Raw genomic sequence first — 12173 nt, forward strand, 5'->3', positions numbered from 1 at the left:
GGAGGCTGGAGTGCAATGGCACGATCTTGGCTCACAGCAACCTCCGCCTCCCAGGTTCAAGCGATTCTCCTGCCTCAGCCTCCTGAGTAGCTGGGATTACAGGCATGCGCCACCACCCCTGGCTAATTTTGTATTTCTGGTACAGACGGGGTTTCTCCATGTTGGTCAGGCTGGTCTCGAACTCCCGACCTCCCGACCTCAGGTGATCCGCCCGCCTCAGCCTCCCAAAGTGCTGGGATTACAGGCATTGAGCCACCGCGCCCGGCCAAGAGTGTGTCTCTTGAGAGTGCGTATCTCAGAGTCTGTATCCAGCGAGCGTCTGTGGTCACCTGTGAATCTGGGTGTTGTCTGGGAATGTGTCTGTGTGTGTGTGTGTTTATATGTTTGTGTGTATATTAGTGTAATGAACATCTACTTAAGCATGTGTTCAAGTGTGTCACTGCATTAGCAAGTGTGTGTGATCTGAAAGAGATCTGTGTGTGTGTGTGTCTCTAACCGTATATCTACAGATGTGAGTGTTTGAGTGTGATCCTGCACTTGAGGCTGTAAGGGTGTCAGGGTGTGGGTCTGTGCATGAGTGGGGCTCTGACAGTCACTGAGGAAGATGCCTGAGGGTGTCCACTCATGAGTGTGATTAAGCCTGTGTGACCGCAGGGACAGCTCCTCTGGTCGTGCTAGGCAAGACCACATACCCATTCAGCCCTGCCCTGTCCCAGGCTGGTCACTCACCTGGCTCCGTCCTGCAGGTTTCTGGGGGCCCCGGGGCCCCACAGGGGGCTGGGGGCAGGTGCCGCTCAGGCCTCCGGGGTCCGCCCTGCCCGAGTAGGGGAGGAGAAGGTGAGAAGTTTGTCTGGGTTGGGGCTCAATCCGATACCTCACCCTACTTTGGACTTCAGCCAGCCCCCTCCATCTTGGGCTCCCTGATGAGAGTCCTAGTTGTCCTAGCAACTGTTACCAGGGAGATCAGCCACCTGGTTCCAAGGGCCCAGGAAGGAGTAGGTATGTTTGGGGGGCATATGTTGGGGATGTGCTGGCCTCAGGAGAGCCTCACTGCCCAAGGGGATGCTGTGAGAGTGGCCTTGCTCTCCAGATGCATGTCCAGGGCTACACACGTATGCGGCCAACTCATATCTACAGGTGTCCCTAGCATCTGGCCACAGCTCTACACACTTGGTTACACATAGATGCAATCACAGCTACACACCTCAGATTGCAGATACACAGAAACAGTCCCAACCCCAGAAAGCTGCCACTGTAAACATCTGGCCAGATATTCATGTTCGGACACACACAGTCTCTACTACAGACATTTGTCCACATACATGTAGCATGTCCCGGCCCACTTAGTTCCCACCACAGACACCTGGTCACACCACCCACTGAAATTTGGTCACTTACACATTCTCAGCCACAAACAAAGAACGGGGCCCAGACAACCCACTAGAGCCGCACATGCATGGCCACACCCAGTGACAGCGATGTTTCCTCAGGCACCCGCCCAAGATACTGACGTCACAGGCCCACCCAGATAGAATCACACCCAGAGTTCACCCATTTGGTGACCCAGTCCCACACGACACAATCGCAGCTATACACACTTGTTACACATATCTCCACTGCTGCACACTGACATCTGGTCACAGATGCACACGGACAGACACACATTTGGTCCCACGGAGACCACATGCAGAACAGCTGCACGTGGACATGCAGCCTCAACCAGACCAGTCACACCAACACACTGTTTTTGGCCACACACTGTCACGTGGTCACACATACCCAGTCATAGGTGCTCAAATCTGGTCACAGCATCAGTCACACAGTCTACTGTGACAGCCACACTCATAGGGACAGTCCTCTATACACAAACACACACGGAGGTACTGATGGCCACAGCATGCAACCACCCACAAACAACTGTCCCCAAGGATGGCCACCCTCAAGACACAGCCATGGTGGTCCTGTAGGCATGGCCACGGCATCAATGTCCACATGACCCAGCCACCTATCATGGTCGTAATCCCGTCACCCAGTGTCCCACACACAGCTGTACCATGTCACTCCAGCACAGCGAAACATATAGCCTTTCTTCATGCAGGCACACAAGTCACACAGACAAGTATGTGGCCATATAGAATCACAGCCCCGTGTGGACAGGTGCACAAAGTCACAAGCCCCACCTATACACATATCTCACACATAGAGATATAAGCACACGGTTTTAGTTTCCCATGTCACAAGTACACAGTCCAGTGTACGCACAGAAATGCAGTGACCAGGATGTGGCATTTATAGCTGGGTTTACACAGAAGACACAGGTCCTGACGGAGCCATGTGCACAGTCAGGGGCCAATCTCATCCCCAAATCACACATTCAAACACAGGTAGTCCAGCATGTATACAGAGACAAAAACAGGCACACAGCTACAGACCCCACACTCTCACAGAAGATGACATAGACACAGACATCTATAGTCACCCAGGGTCACAGACATGCAGGTCACACACAATAATATGGAAGCCACAATCATACACACACCCCTACAAACATAATTTCCTGGCACCAGCACGAAGACACATCCACAGCTTTAGTCACACACAAATAATCCCTCTAAATAGCCAGGGTTTCAGACACCAAGTCAAATACGGAACCCAAATCACACACACAAGGCTAGAAATACACACAATCACTCATTATCACACACATAGCTAGATACAGTCATTTATATTAATACAACCCCAGTCACACACTCAGACATGGTTCTGCATACGCAACTACTGTCATACACAATACTGTCACACAACCCCAGTCACACAGACACAATGTGACTTCAGATACAATGGCAGTCACACAGGCAGGGTTGCACAGACAGGTGTGTGTCACTCACATATATAAAATCAGGTAGAGACACAACTATAAACATTGTCAGTCATTGGGAGGGTCACACATGCACATGGAGCCATAGACAACTCCACTCACACACACAGTCACAACTCCACCCACGTCCTGTCAGTCACACGCATGCCCACCCCCAGACTCAACACATACTGTCACATACCCAGTTATAGTTACCGAGGCATACAAACACAGGGTCACAAAAGACAAAATCACAGACAACCACAGTCACAACCATGCACACCTCCAAACACAGATAGACTAAAAAGTACAGGATTCTGCACAGTGGGCTGCTGTCACACACACATACACAGTCACACAAATACTAGGGTCACAGACACAATCATAGACACGACCACAAGCACACACACACGACACAGGATTCCTCAGTCACCAGCTGCAGCGTACGCGTGCACACACACACACATACACAGCCACAGTCACACAAACACAGGGCACACTCCTAGCCACCTCCCCATTGCTTGCTTCCCCCCTTCCCCCCAGGTACCACACACAAAGCCGCCGTCACCGTCACCGCAGACGCTGCAGACAGACAGGGCTGCACCCGGTCCCTGGGGAGCCGCCCCCCAGCCCAGCCGGTATCCTGGAGCCTGGGGGCCAGGTCCGGGAGGGGGAAGCGGTGCATTGTCTGCGGGTGGGGCCACCCTTGGACAGCTGGGCAGCCCTGGGGACAAAGGGGGTGGCCTAGGGATCCTGTGCCCTGGGACCCATGACCAAGCCAGGGGGTGGAGGGATTGGGGGTTGCCTGAAATTGTCCTTATTTTATTCAGGCTGGGGTGGGGTGGAGTCCCAGGCACAGGGACCTTGTTTTGAGAAGGGGCTGTGCCTGGGACACCGCCCAAGGATTGGGGGGATGCTGTGCCCAGGGTGCCTCTGAGACCTGGGGGCAGGCTGTGCTTGGAGTCCCCCCAGGCCTTGGCGTGGTGGGAACGCTGTACCCAGTGACCCCATCCTCGAGACCGTACCTAGGGAGTTGTGCTGAGACCCCCTTAGGCAGGGAGAGGTAGGGATTGTGTCTGGAATAGCCTCCTGGAGGCCTTGGTTTGATACGGGGGCTGTGTCCCCGACCCCATCTCCATCCCCATCTAGTTCTAGGAGTTGTACCTAGAATCTCTGTACCCCTGTCCTTGGTTTTGTGGGGGGTCTGTGTCCAGGATCCCTATTTCCAGGGCCTTGGCAAGAGATGGCCCAGGGGTCTGTGCCCAAGACCCCGGTCTCCTGAGCTTTGGCTTGTTGGGCCTGTTCCTGGACCCCCACCCAGGACCACCCTCTCCAGCCTTGGCACCCTCTCTCCATCCGGGCGCCGCGGCCGCCTCCCACCCTCCGCCACATCAGCAGCGGCGCCGCCCCCGACCCGAGGCCCCCTCTCCCGCCCTTCTCACGCTGGCCGCCGCGCTGCGGGACATCCAGGGCCCGGGCGCCCCCGCCTCCCGCGGCCCTGGCTGGGCCTGGCTCCCCGACTGCTGCTGCTGCGGTGGTGGCGGCGGCAGCTCGGTCTGACGCCGGCCAGAGCCGGGGGCCGGGGGGATGGTGCGGGATGCACGCGCGCGAGCCTCCTCGGCTCCCGGGAGGATTCCGTTCCGTGGGCGGGGGAGCGTCCCTAGGCCTCGGCTCCCCGCCCCGGCCCCGCCCATTGGCCCGCCGCCTGCCGTATATGCAGAAAGGCCCCGCCCCGCCCTGGTGCCTCGCCGGCCCCGTCCCGCCCCTTGGCCTGAAGACCCCGCCCACACGCAGACACCACCCCGCCCACACGCAGACACCACCCCGCCTTCTCCGGCGCGGCCACCGCCCCGCCACGCCCATTGGCCAGTCCCGAGCTGAGCATGCCTATAAACATCGCCGAGTCCTTCCCCCGGTCCGTCCTGGCCTGGGCTCCCTTTCCCTCCGTGACCCCTGACCTCAGATTCCCTCCAGCTCCGAGTCCGAAAGAGTTGCTTCTAGAGGCGCCTTGCCGCCCCACACCCCCAAATCTTCCCGCTAACCCCATGGTTCCCCAGCCCGGCGGGGGCGGGCAGAAGCGGTGACGAGGCACTTTTTGCAAGGAAGGGGAGGGGGTGTGAACAGACCAAGGCGTCCTGATGCGCGATCGGTTCGGCTTTGGGAACGGGGGCGCCGGGCTGGGACCAGGGCGCGGTTCTGGCCGCTACGGCGCCCCCGCCGCCCCCTACGCCAATCCTGTGGGTTTGGCAAAGCAGCTGGCAGGGACATTAGAGCCCATTAGTAAAGGCGAGGTTGCCAGGAGCGAGGGGAGGGAGCCCGCAGCCAAGAGGCACTGTGTGTGGGGGAGGCCTCAGCTGCCACAGCCCTTAGAGCAGGTGGTCAGCACGTGGGGGGGTGGGGAAGGCGAGAAGGAGGTTCCCGGCAACAGATGGCACAGGCAGGGCTGAGGCTTTCAGACAAGGGGGTGTAGGGGGGCTGGCCATCTGCACCTGGAGGCCGCTGGCGAGCTCCTCCCCCTCTCCCCCCAACCCTAGCGCAGAGAAAAGAGCTGGGGGAAGGGGAGGGCTGCTTTTATTCCGATTGAAGATTCAGCTCCCCCCTACCCCGCACCCCTACCTCTCCAACACACTGAGAGGCTGGAACCCGGGAGAAGGCAGCTGGTGGAGGAGCGAGGGAGGCAGAGGTGAGGACTGCCTCCAGGACCATCTCGCCTTCCACGGGAGACTTGAGGCAGAGGTGAGGGCTCCCCCTGATGAGTCCGATCTGCATAACGGCATGCAGGGGCCCAAGGCTCCCTCAAATGTTGGCAAAGATAAGTTAACCGCTTCCCTGGCTTAGAGTTCCCGGATGCCCGCTTTCGAGTGGGGAGGTGCAGGATCTAGGGCACGAAGTTGGGAGTTCCCCAGCCCCAGGGATCCTGAGCTCCTGGGCCAAGGAGAGCCAGGCAAAGACTGGGAAGCCCAATGGGGCTCCTCTGACCCAGGGCAGACCGGGAAGCCATAAGAGGCACTACAGCAGGGTATGGCCTGCTCTGGGGACTGAATCCCCCATGGAGGCTGTCATGAGTGATCCGCCCAGGAGTCCCCTTTGGTGGGCAGGCTGCCGGCAGTGGCTGCGTCTGGCTGGCGACTGGCCCAATAGCGGTGGTAGGTGTCCTGGAAGAGGTCCCTGCAGGCGATGTGGGCTCGGAGGCGGGCACAGGCCAGGAAAGCCCCTGCCAGCTTGCGGTGCAGGGCATAGGTCTCCTCGGGTGGGGGGCGCAGCCGGTGCCGCAGCAGCACCGGGATGAGGTCCTGTATGCGGCGGGCAGTTTCCCCCGACCCAAAGTCATAAGGGCCCTGGGTGGCGAAAGGCTCCCCCAGGATCATCACTGCCTCCACGTGGGCGTCGGAGAATGCCTGGGAGTGGGGGTGGGGGGAGAGCAAAGGCAGCCAGTGTGGACATAGAGCCCTCTGCATAACCCAGAAGCAACGTGTAGCCTCCACTCCCTCCAGTCTCCACCATCAACACAAGCCCCGACTCCCCCAAGAGTGAGCAGCTTCCACTCCTTCCAGAGCCTAGACTAGACAAGCAGCTGCCTATTCCCCGAGTAAGCACCCCTCACTTCCCCGAAGAGCCTCCAACAGACAAGTAGCCCTCTACTCTCTCTACAACAGAGAAGCGGCCCCCGCCCCTCCTGAACAGATCCACGGTGCCCATGTTCCCAGGGTTCCTGAGGAGTCAGGCAGCTGCCTCCCCCCCACTCCTCCCCAAAGCCCCCAGCATGGATAAGCATCCCTCCTAGAGTCCCCCACTCCCCAGGTATAGACACACAGCCTCCATTCTCCCTAGTGGAGACAAGCCCCTCCTGGAGTCCCCCAGTCCCCGGGTATAGACATGCCCCATCACCTACTCGAGTTCCTCAGTGGAGATAAGCAGCCCCCCACTGCACCTCACCAACAGACACCAGCCCCTTTCTCCCCCAGTGTCTCCCCACCTTGGTTTCGAAGCCTGTGAGGAATTTGAGGTCCCTGGACTTCTGCAGGACAAGGTCTCTGTCTCCATCAGCTGCAGCCTTCACCACCTGGGGAGACAGGTGGGAGTTAGAGGGACAAAGGCCGGGGCTCAAGGGGGCTCTGGAGAAGAGGAGCTGGAAGCCTGGGCCTCCCATGTACCCACATCCATTCTCATCTGCCTGGGCCCTCCCTCACCCGGAAGCTTCCTGCTCCCAACTTTGCCTGTCTGTGACTCCCTTAAAGACTGTTCCAGAGCCTGGGAGTGGAGGTGGTTAGGGATCCTGCCTACCTAGACGGCAATGTGGGGCCTGCCCGGGAACTGCCACAGTGAAACAGTGCAAGGAACAAGTGTCAGGGCTGCTGGTGAGTCCAAACACTCAATTGGACGGGTGCAAGCGTGACCCAGAACTGCATCCAAAGTTGCCAGGGGCCACCTCTCTGTCTCCCGCACTGGACTTTGAGCCCCATGAGAGCAAGGAGCCCAGCTGGGTTTTGTCGCACGGGGCACAGGGTCTGGTGCTCAGGAGGCCCTGGGTGAACCTTGCTTTAGCAAATGAGCGTGTGGAGCAGAGCAGCTCTCCAGCCATGAGCTCACACACACAGGGCAGGAGTTGTGGGCATGAAGAGATGCCCAGCTGGGGCCAGCTGGCTAGGGTTCTGTCCCAGCTCTGCCACTTGCCGGCCTGTTGGGCCTCCACTTTCTCATCTGTGAAGTGGGGATGCCAAAAGTGCCTTCCTCATGGGGCTGTTGGGAGGATAAAGAAGGTGATGCCTGTGGCGTGCCTGGCGCTGTGTCTCAGGAAGGAAGCACCATAAATACTATTAAGAGGTGGGCACGGGGGTCCCTATTTCACACACGGGGAAGCAGACCCAGAGTAGGGAGTGGAACATGGGCCACACCACTCACTACTGGGTAGTTGCCCTTTTTTGTGAGGAGGGGGATTCGGGATTAATTCCATTCCCTCTCTGCTCCCCCTGCCCGAGCCTGTCTGGCCATCTGTCAGGCCTATGGTCCTCAGAAGCCAGGGCTTTTATAAAGTGGCAAAGGCTGCAGGCCTGGGTGGGAGGGGAGGGTGTCAGTGGGGAGCAGAAGGGCCTCAGCTTTGTGCCTCAGTGGCCGGCAGAGAGGGCCCCAAGGGGCCTGTGTGTAAGGGGTTATCACCTCCTCTTCCTGTTCCTGTCTCAGAGGTGGCCCCACCAGTCCCCAGGCCAGATCCCTAGACACCTCTGTCCTCAACTTCTAGCCTGTCTGCTCCCATGGACTGCCAGCTGGGCATCTCCCAGCCACCCCTCTGCCCCTCTCCACAGCTGCCCTGGGCTCCCACCCCCAGGCTTAGAGACCACTTCTTATTCAGAGGGAGTTTTCAAATTCTGACTGCATCCCTTCCCTGCTCAAATCTTTTCCACAGCTCCGCAGGGCACCTGGATACAGTACGAGCTGCAGAGCACAGCCTCTAAAATCCACAGTGATTTGCTGCAGCCTCGTCACTGTGCTGCCCACCGACCTGCCCTCCCAGTCAGAATGGGAGCTTCCTTTGGGTCCTCTAGGGCCTTACTACTACAAGTGTGGTCCCCATACGGGTAGCCCTGGCCTCACATGGGTGCATGTCAGAATACAGCATCTTCCGCCCACCTCCAGACCAGAATCTGCACCTGCACAGGATCGCCAGGCTTCACATGCACATCCAAGTCTGAGAAATGCTGCTCTAATGGGAATGTCCCTTACCACCGCCTGGCCTGGGCACATGTTGTCTATCTGAAATACCCTCTGAGCCTTTTCCCAGTTGGCCCCTCTCATCCCTCACGTCTCAACGCTGACACTCTCTCCTCCGAGAAGCCCTCCTTGGCTCCCCAGGCTGGCTCAGGCTCAGACTGGGCTCACAGTCCCCTGTGCTTCCCCAATCCCAGCCCTGTCCATGCTGGGTCCTCACTGTTGCCTCACTGACTATGAGTTCTGTGAGGAGGGGCGTAGGCTGGGCCCAGGTCACTGCTGTGTCTCCAGCTTTGCCTAGAATAGAGCTGGGCACAGAGGAGGGGTCAGAAAACGTTTAGATTGGCTGGGCAGGAGGGCTCATGCCTGTATTCCCAGCACTTTGGGAGGCCAAGGCAGGAGGATCACCTGAGGTCAGGAGTTCGAGACCAGCCTGGGCAACATGGTGAAACCCCATTTCTACTAAAAATACAAAAATTAGCTGGGTGTGGTGGCACATGCCTGTAATCCCAGCTACTCGAGAAGCTGAGGCAGGAGAATCGCTTGAACCCAGGAGGTGGAGGTTGCGGTGAGCCAAGATCCCACCACTGCACTCCAGCCTGGGCGACAGAGCAAGACTCTGTCTCAATTAAAATAAAAAAGGAAAGAAAAAAAAGGAAAAGAAAACGTTTAGATTGATGGCTACATGATTAGAGGACCCAGGGCAAATGTCCAATCTCAACAATTGAATGAAATGGTGTTCTCTGCAGCCTCTAAGACAAACTGACCCCAGTGGGGGGGACAGACGAGCCAAGTACGTGAGGAAGCACCTCCTGTAGACAGAGTTGCCCCCAGGGACACACACCTGGCCTGGACACCAGGGCCCTGGACAGCATGGGGTCTGGAGAGGTGACAAGATGGTCACTGTGGGCCTTTCTCTTAGGAGGGAGCTGGGCAGTGGTTGGAAGCCTGGGCTCTGGACCTGGACTACCTGAATTTGAATCCCAAGTTTGCTGTGATCTTGGGCAGGTGACTTAACCTCTCCAGGTACCCAGTTACTTCATCTGGCCTAAAACGAGCCTAAAACCAGTCCTTTTCGCATTGTGTTGCTGTGTGGTTTAAATCGGTTACTATACGTAAGCACTAAAGATAGAGCCTGACATATTAAGTGCTTGGTGTGTGCTAGTTGCTACGAGTATTACTATTATTTATTATTTCTTAATTCCAGAAACTGCATTTCTCCTTCTTACTCCTCTGCCTCAGTATATGGCTTGAGCCTCAGCCTTTCAGAGGCCCTAGGGTCTGGGGGAGACTCACCTCGATGTAATGGTCTGTGAACTCTGTCCCAAACTCCCGGCTTGCACCAAAGTCCAGCAGGGTCACCTGGAAGCAAGGAATGGTGAAAGGAATGCTGGGATCCCATTCACACCCCCACTGTCTATTGGGGCAGCCGGAATCTGTCTCCCTCCCCACGACCCTGCCCGCTCCTGCCAGAGTCCCTGCCTGGCTGCCTTGCTGGGCTCCCGGCCTCATCTCCACATTTCCAACCCACCCCCAGAAGGTAGCTGAAGGCTTTTTTTTTTTAGTTCTAACTGTTTATGCAATAACAAATTTTGGACCCAGAAAAAAAAATCCAGAGAATAATAAAAGATACAGAAAAGTAAAACGAACACTCGCAAATCCCGCCACCCAGCCTAAAATATAAAATACTCCCCATCTGGCCGCGCGTGGCGGCTCACACCTATAACCCTAGCACTTTGGGAGGCCAAGGTGGGTGGATCATGAGGTCAGGAGTTTGAGACCAGCTTGGCCATCATGGTGAAATCCCGTCTCTACTAAAAATACAAAAATTAGCCAGGTGCGGTGGTGCGTGCCTGTAATCCCAGCTACTCGGGAGGCTGAGGAAGGAGAATGGCTTGAACCTGGGAGGTGGAGGTTGCGGTGAGCTGAGATTGTGCCATTGTACTCCAGCCTGGGCAACAGAGTGAGACTCTATCTCAAAAAAAAAAAAAAAAAACTCCCCATCTACGTGGAGCCTCCTGTGTATCCCGCCCTGATCACACCTCCCCCAGGTCCCCAGGGTCACCTCTTTCCAACGATCATTATTAAATTATTTCCTGAAATTCTCATTTATGCATTTCTATATTTTCTATGTATGTGTACAGCTGTAAACAATCTAGAGTAATGGTGTGCATATTTTCAAACTTCACAGAAGTTGTATTTACCATCGTTCTCCTGCAACTTGTGCTTTTTGCCCAGCATGGTTTTGCGATTTATCCCTGTTGCCATGTGTCGCTCCAGCTCAGTCACTCATTTCACACTGCTGTGTAAGGACTTCGTTGTGTGAATCTATCACAGTGCATTTATCTGGCTGAGGAATACTGTGGTTGTTTCTGATTTTTTTTCCTTCTTTTTAAATATGTTTATTAGTTATAAACTCTGTTTCTGACTTTTTTTTTTTTTGAGACAGGGTCTTGATCTGTTGCCCAGGCTGGAGTGCAGTGGCACGACCATGGCTCACTATAGCCTCAAACTCCCACGCTCAAGTGATCCTCCCGCCTCAGCCTCCTGGGTAGCTGGGACCACAGGTGCACCCCACCACACCTGGCTAAGCTTGAAATTTTTGGAGAGATAGGGTTTCACTATGTTGCCCAGACTGGTTTCGAACTACTGGGCTCCAGTGATCCTCCTGCCTCAGCCTCCCAAAGTGCGGAGATTACATTAGTGAGTCATCTCACCTGGCCTGTTTCTAATTTTTGTGCTCAATGAACACCTGTAAGAATGTTTCTAGGGCAGCAGAGTTTGAACTGACCACAACCCACAGTAAGAAATTGTTTCTACTGGTGGCTGGGCGTGATGGCTCACTCCTGTAATCCCAGCATTTTGGGAGGCTGAGGCAGGCGGATCACCTGAGGTCAGGAGTTCAAGATCAGCCTGGCCAACATGGTGAAACCCCACCTCTACTAAAAATACAAAATTAGCTGGGTATGGTGGCACACGCCTGTAGTCCCAGCTAGTTGGGAGGCTGAGGCAGGAGAATCGCTTGAACCCAGGAGGTGGAGGTTGCAGTGAGTCGAGATTGTGCCACTGCACTCCAGCCTCCATTCGCAACAAGAGCAAAACTCTATCTCAAAATAAGTAAATAAATAAAATTATATATATATATATAGAGAGAGAGAGAGAGAGAAAGAGAGGGAGGGAGGGAGTTTATACTGGGCATTCATGCAAATGCATACATAAACGTCAAGCAAAAGTGTCCCAAGGCCGGGCGCAATGGCTCATGCCTGTAATCCCAGTACTTCGGGAGGCCAAGGCAGGCGGATCACCTGAGGTCAGGAGTTCGAGACCAGCCTGGCCAGCGTGGTGAAACCCCATCTCTACTAAAAATACAAAAATTAGCTGGGCGTGCTGGCAGGCACCTGTAATCCCAGCTACTTGGGAGGCTGAGGCAGGAGAATTGCTTGAACCTGGGAGGCGGAGGTTGCAGTGAGCCGAGATCACACCATTGCACTCTAGCCTGGGTGACAAGAGCGAGACTTCATCTCAAAAAAAAAAAAAGTATCCCAAAATAATACAGATCCCTCCCATCTGTGACATACTGACATCATCTATTCCATAAAAAAAAAAAAGT

General features: G+C 55.8%; 2 protein-coding genes across 14 annotated transcripts in view; both read right to left on the reverse strand.

Annotated features, from left to right (window-relative positions):
• Nucleotides 1–5626, reverse strand: part of NUMBL (NUMB like endocytic adaptor protein) — a 25134-nt gene extending 19508 nt beyond the window's left edge. For 2 of the 5 annotated variants that reach the window (XM_024236913.3, XM_024236912.3), the window contains exons 1-2: nucleotides 4300–4556; nucleotides 730–814 (exon numbers count right to left, since the gene is read on the reverse strand). In XM_024236913.3, the coding sequence (XP_024092681.3) occupies nucleotides 730–814; nucleotides 4300–4551 (337 nt within the window). In that variant the 5' untranslated portion in view covers nucleotides 4552–4556. Of the gene's footprint in view, nucleotides 1–729; nucleotides 815–3404; nucleotides 3993–4299; nucleotides 4557–5473 lie in introns of those variants that run through there. The other 3 variants (XM_063720106.1, XM_054540445.2, XM_054540444.2) reach the window with 3 other exon arrangements.
• The window catches only part of COQ8B (coenzyme Q8B), a 25576-nt gene continuing 18814 nt past the window's right edge, over nucleotides 5412–12173 (reverse strand). For all 9 annotated transcript variants that reach the window (XM_054540448.2, XM_024236919.3, XM_024236915.3 and 6 more), the window contains 3 exons: nucleotides 9860–9925; nucleotides 6834–6920; nucleotides 5412–6255 (listed from right to left, as the gene is read on the reverse strand). In XM_054540448.2, coding sequence (XP_054396423.1) covers nucleotides 5917–6255; nucleotides 6834–6920; nucleotides 9860–9925 — 492 coding nt within the window. In that variant the 3' untranslated portion in view covers nucleotides 5412–5916. The remainder of the gene's footprint in view (nucleotides 6256–6833; nucleotides 6921–9859; nucleotides 9926–12173) is intronic.

This window comes from Pongo abelii, chromosome 20 (assembly GCF_028885655.2).
Source record: "Pongo abelii isolate AG06213 chromosome 20, NHGRI_mPonAbe1-v2.0_pri, whole genome shotgun sequence".
In the NCBI taxonomy this organism is placed as follows: Eukaryota; Metazoa; Chordata; class Mammalia; order Primates; family Hominidae; genus Pongo; species Pongo abelii.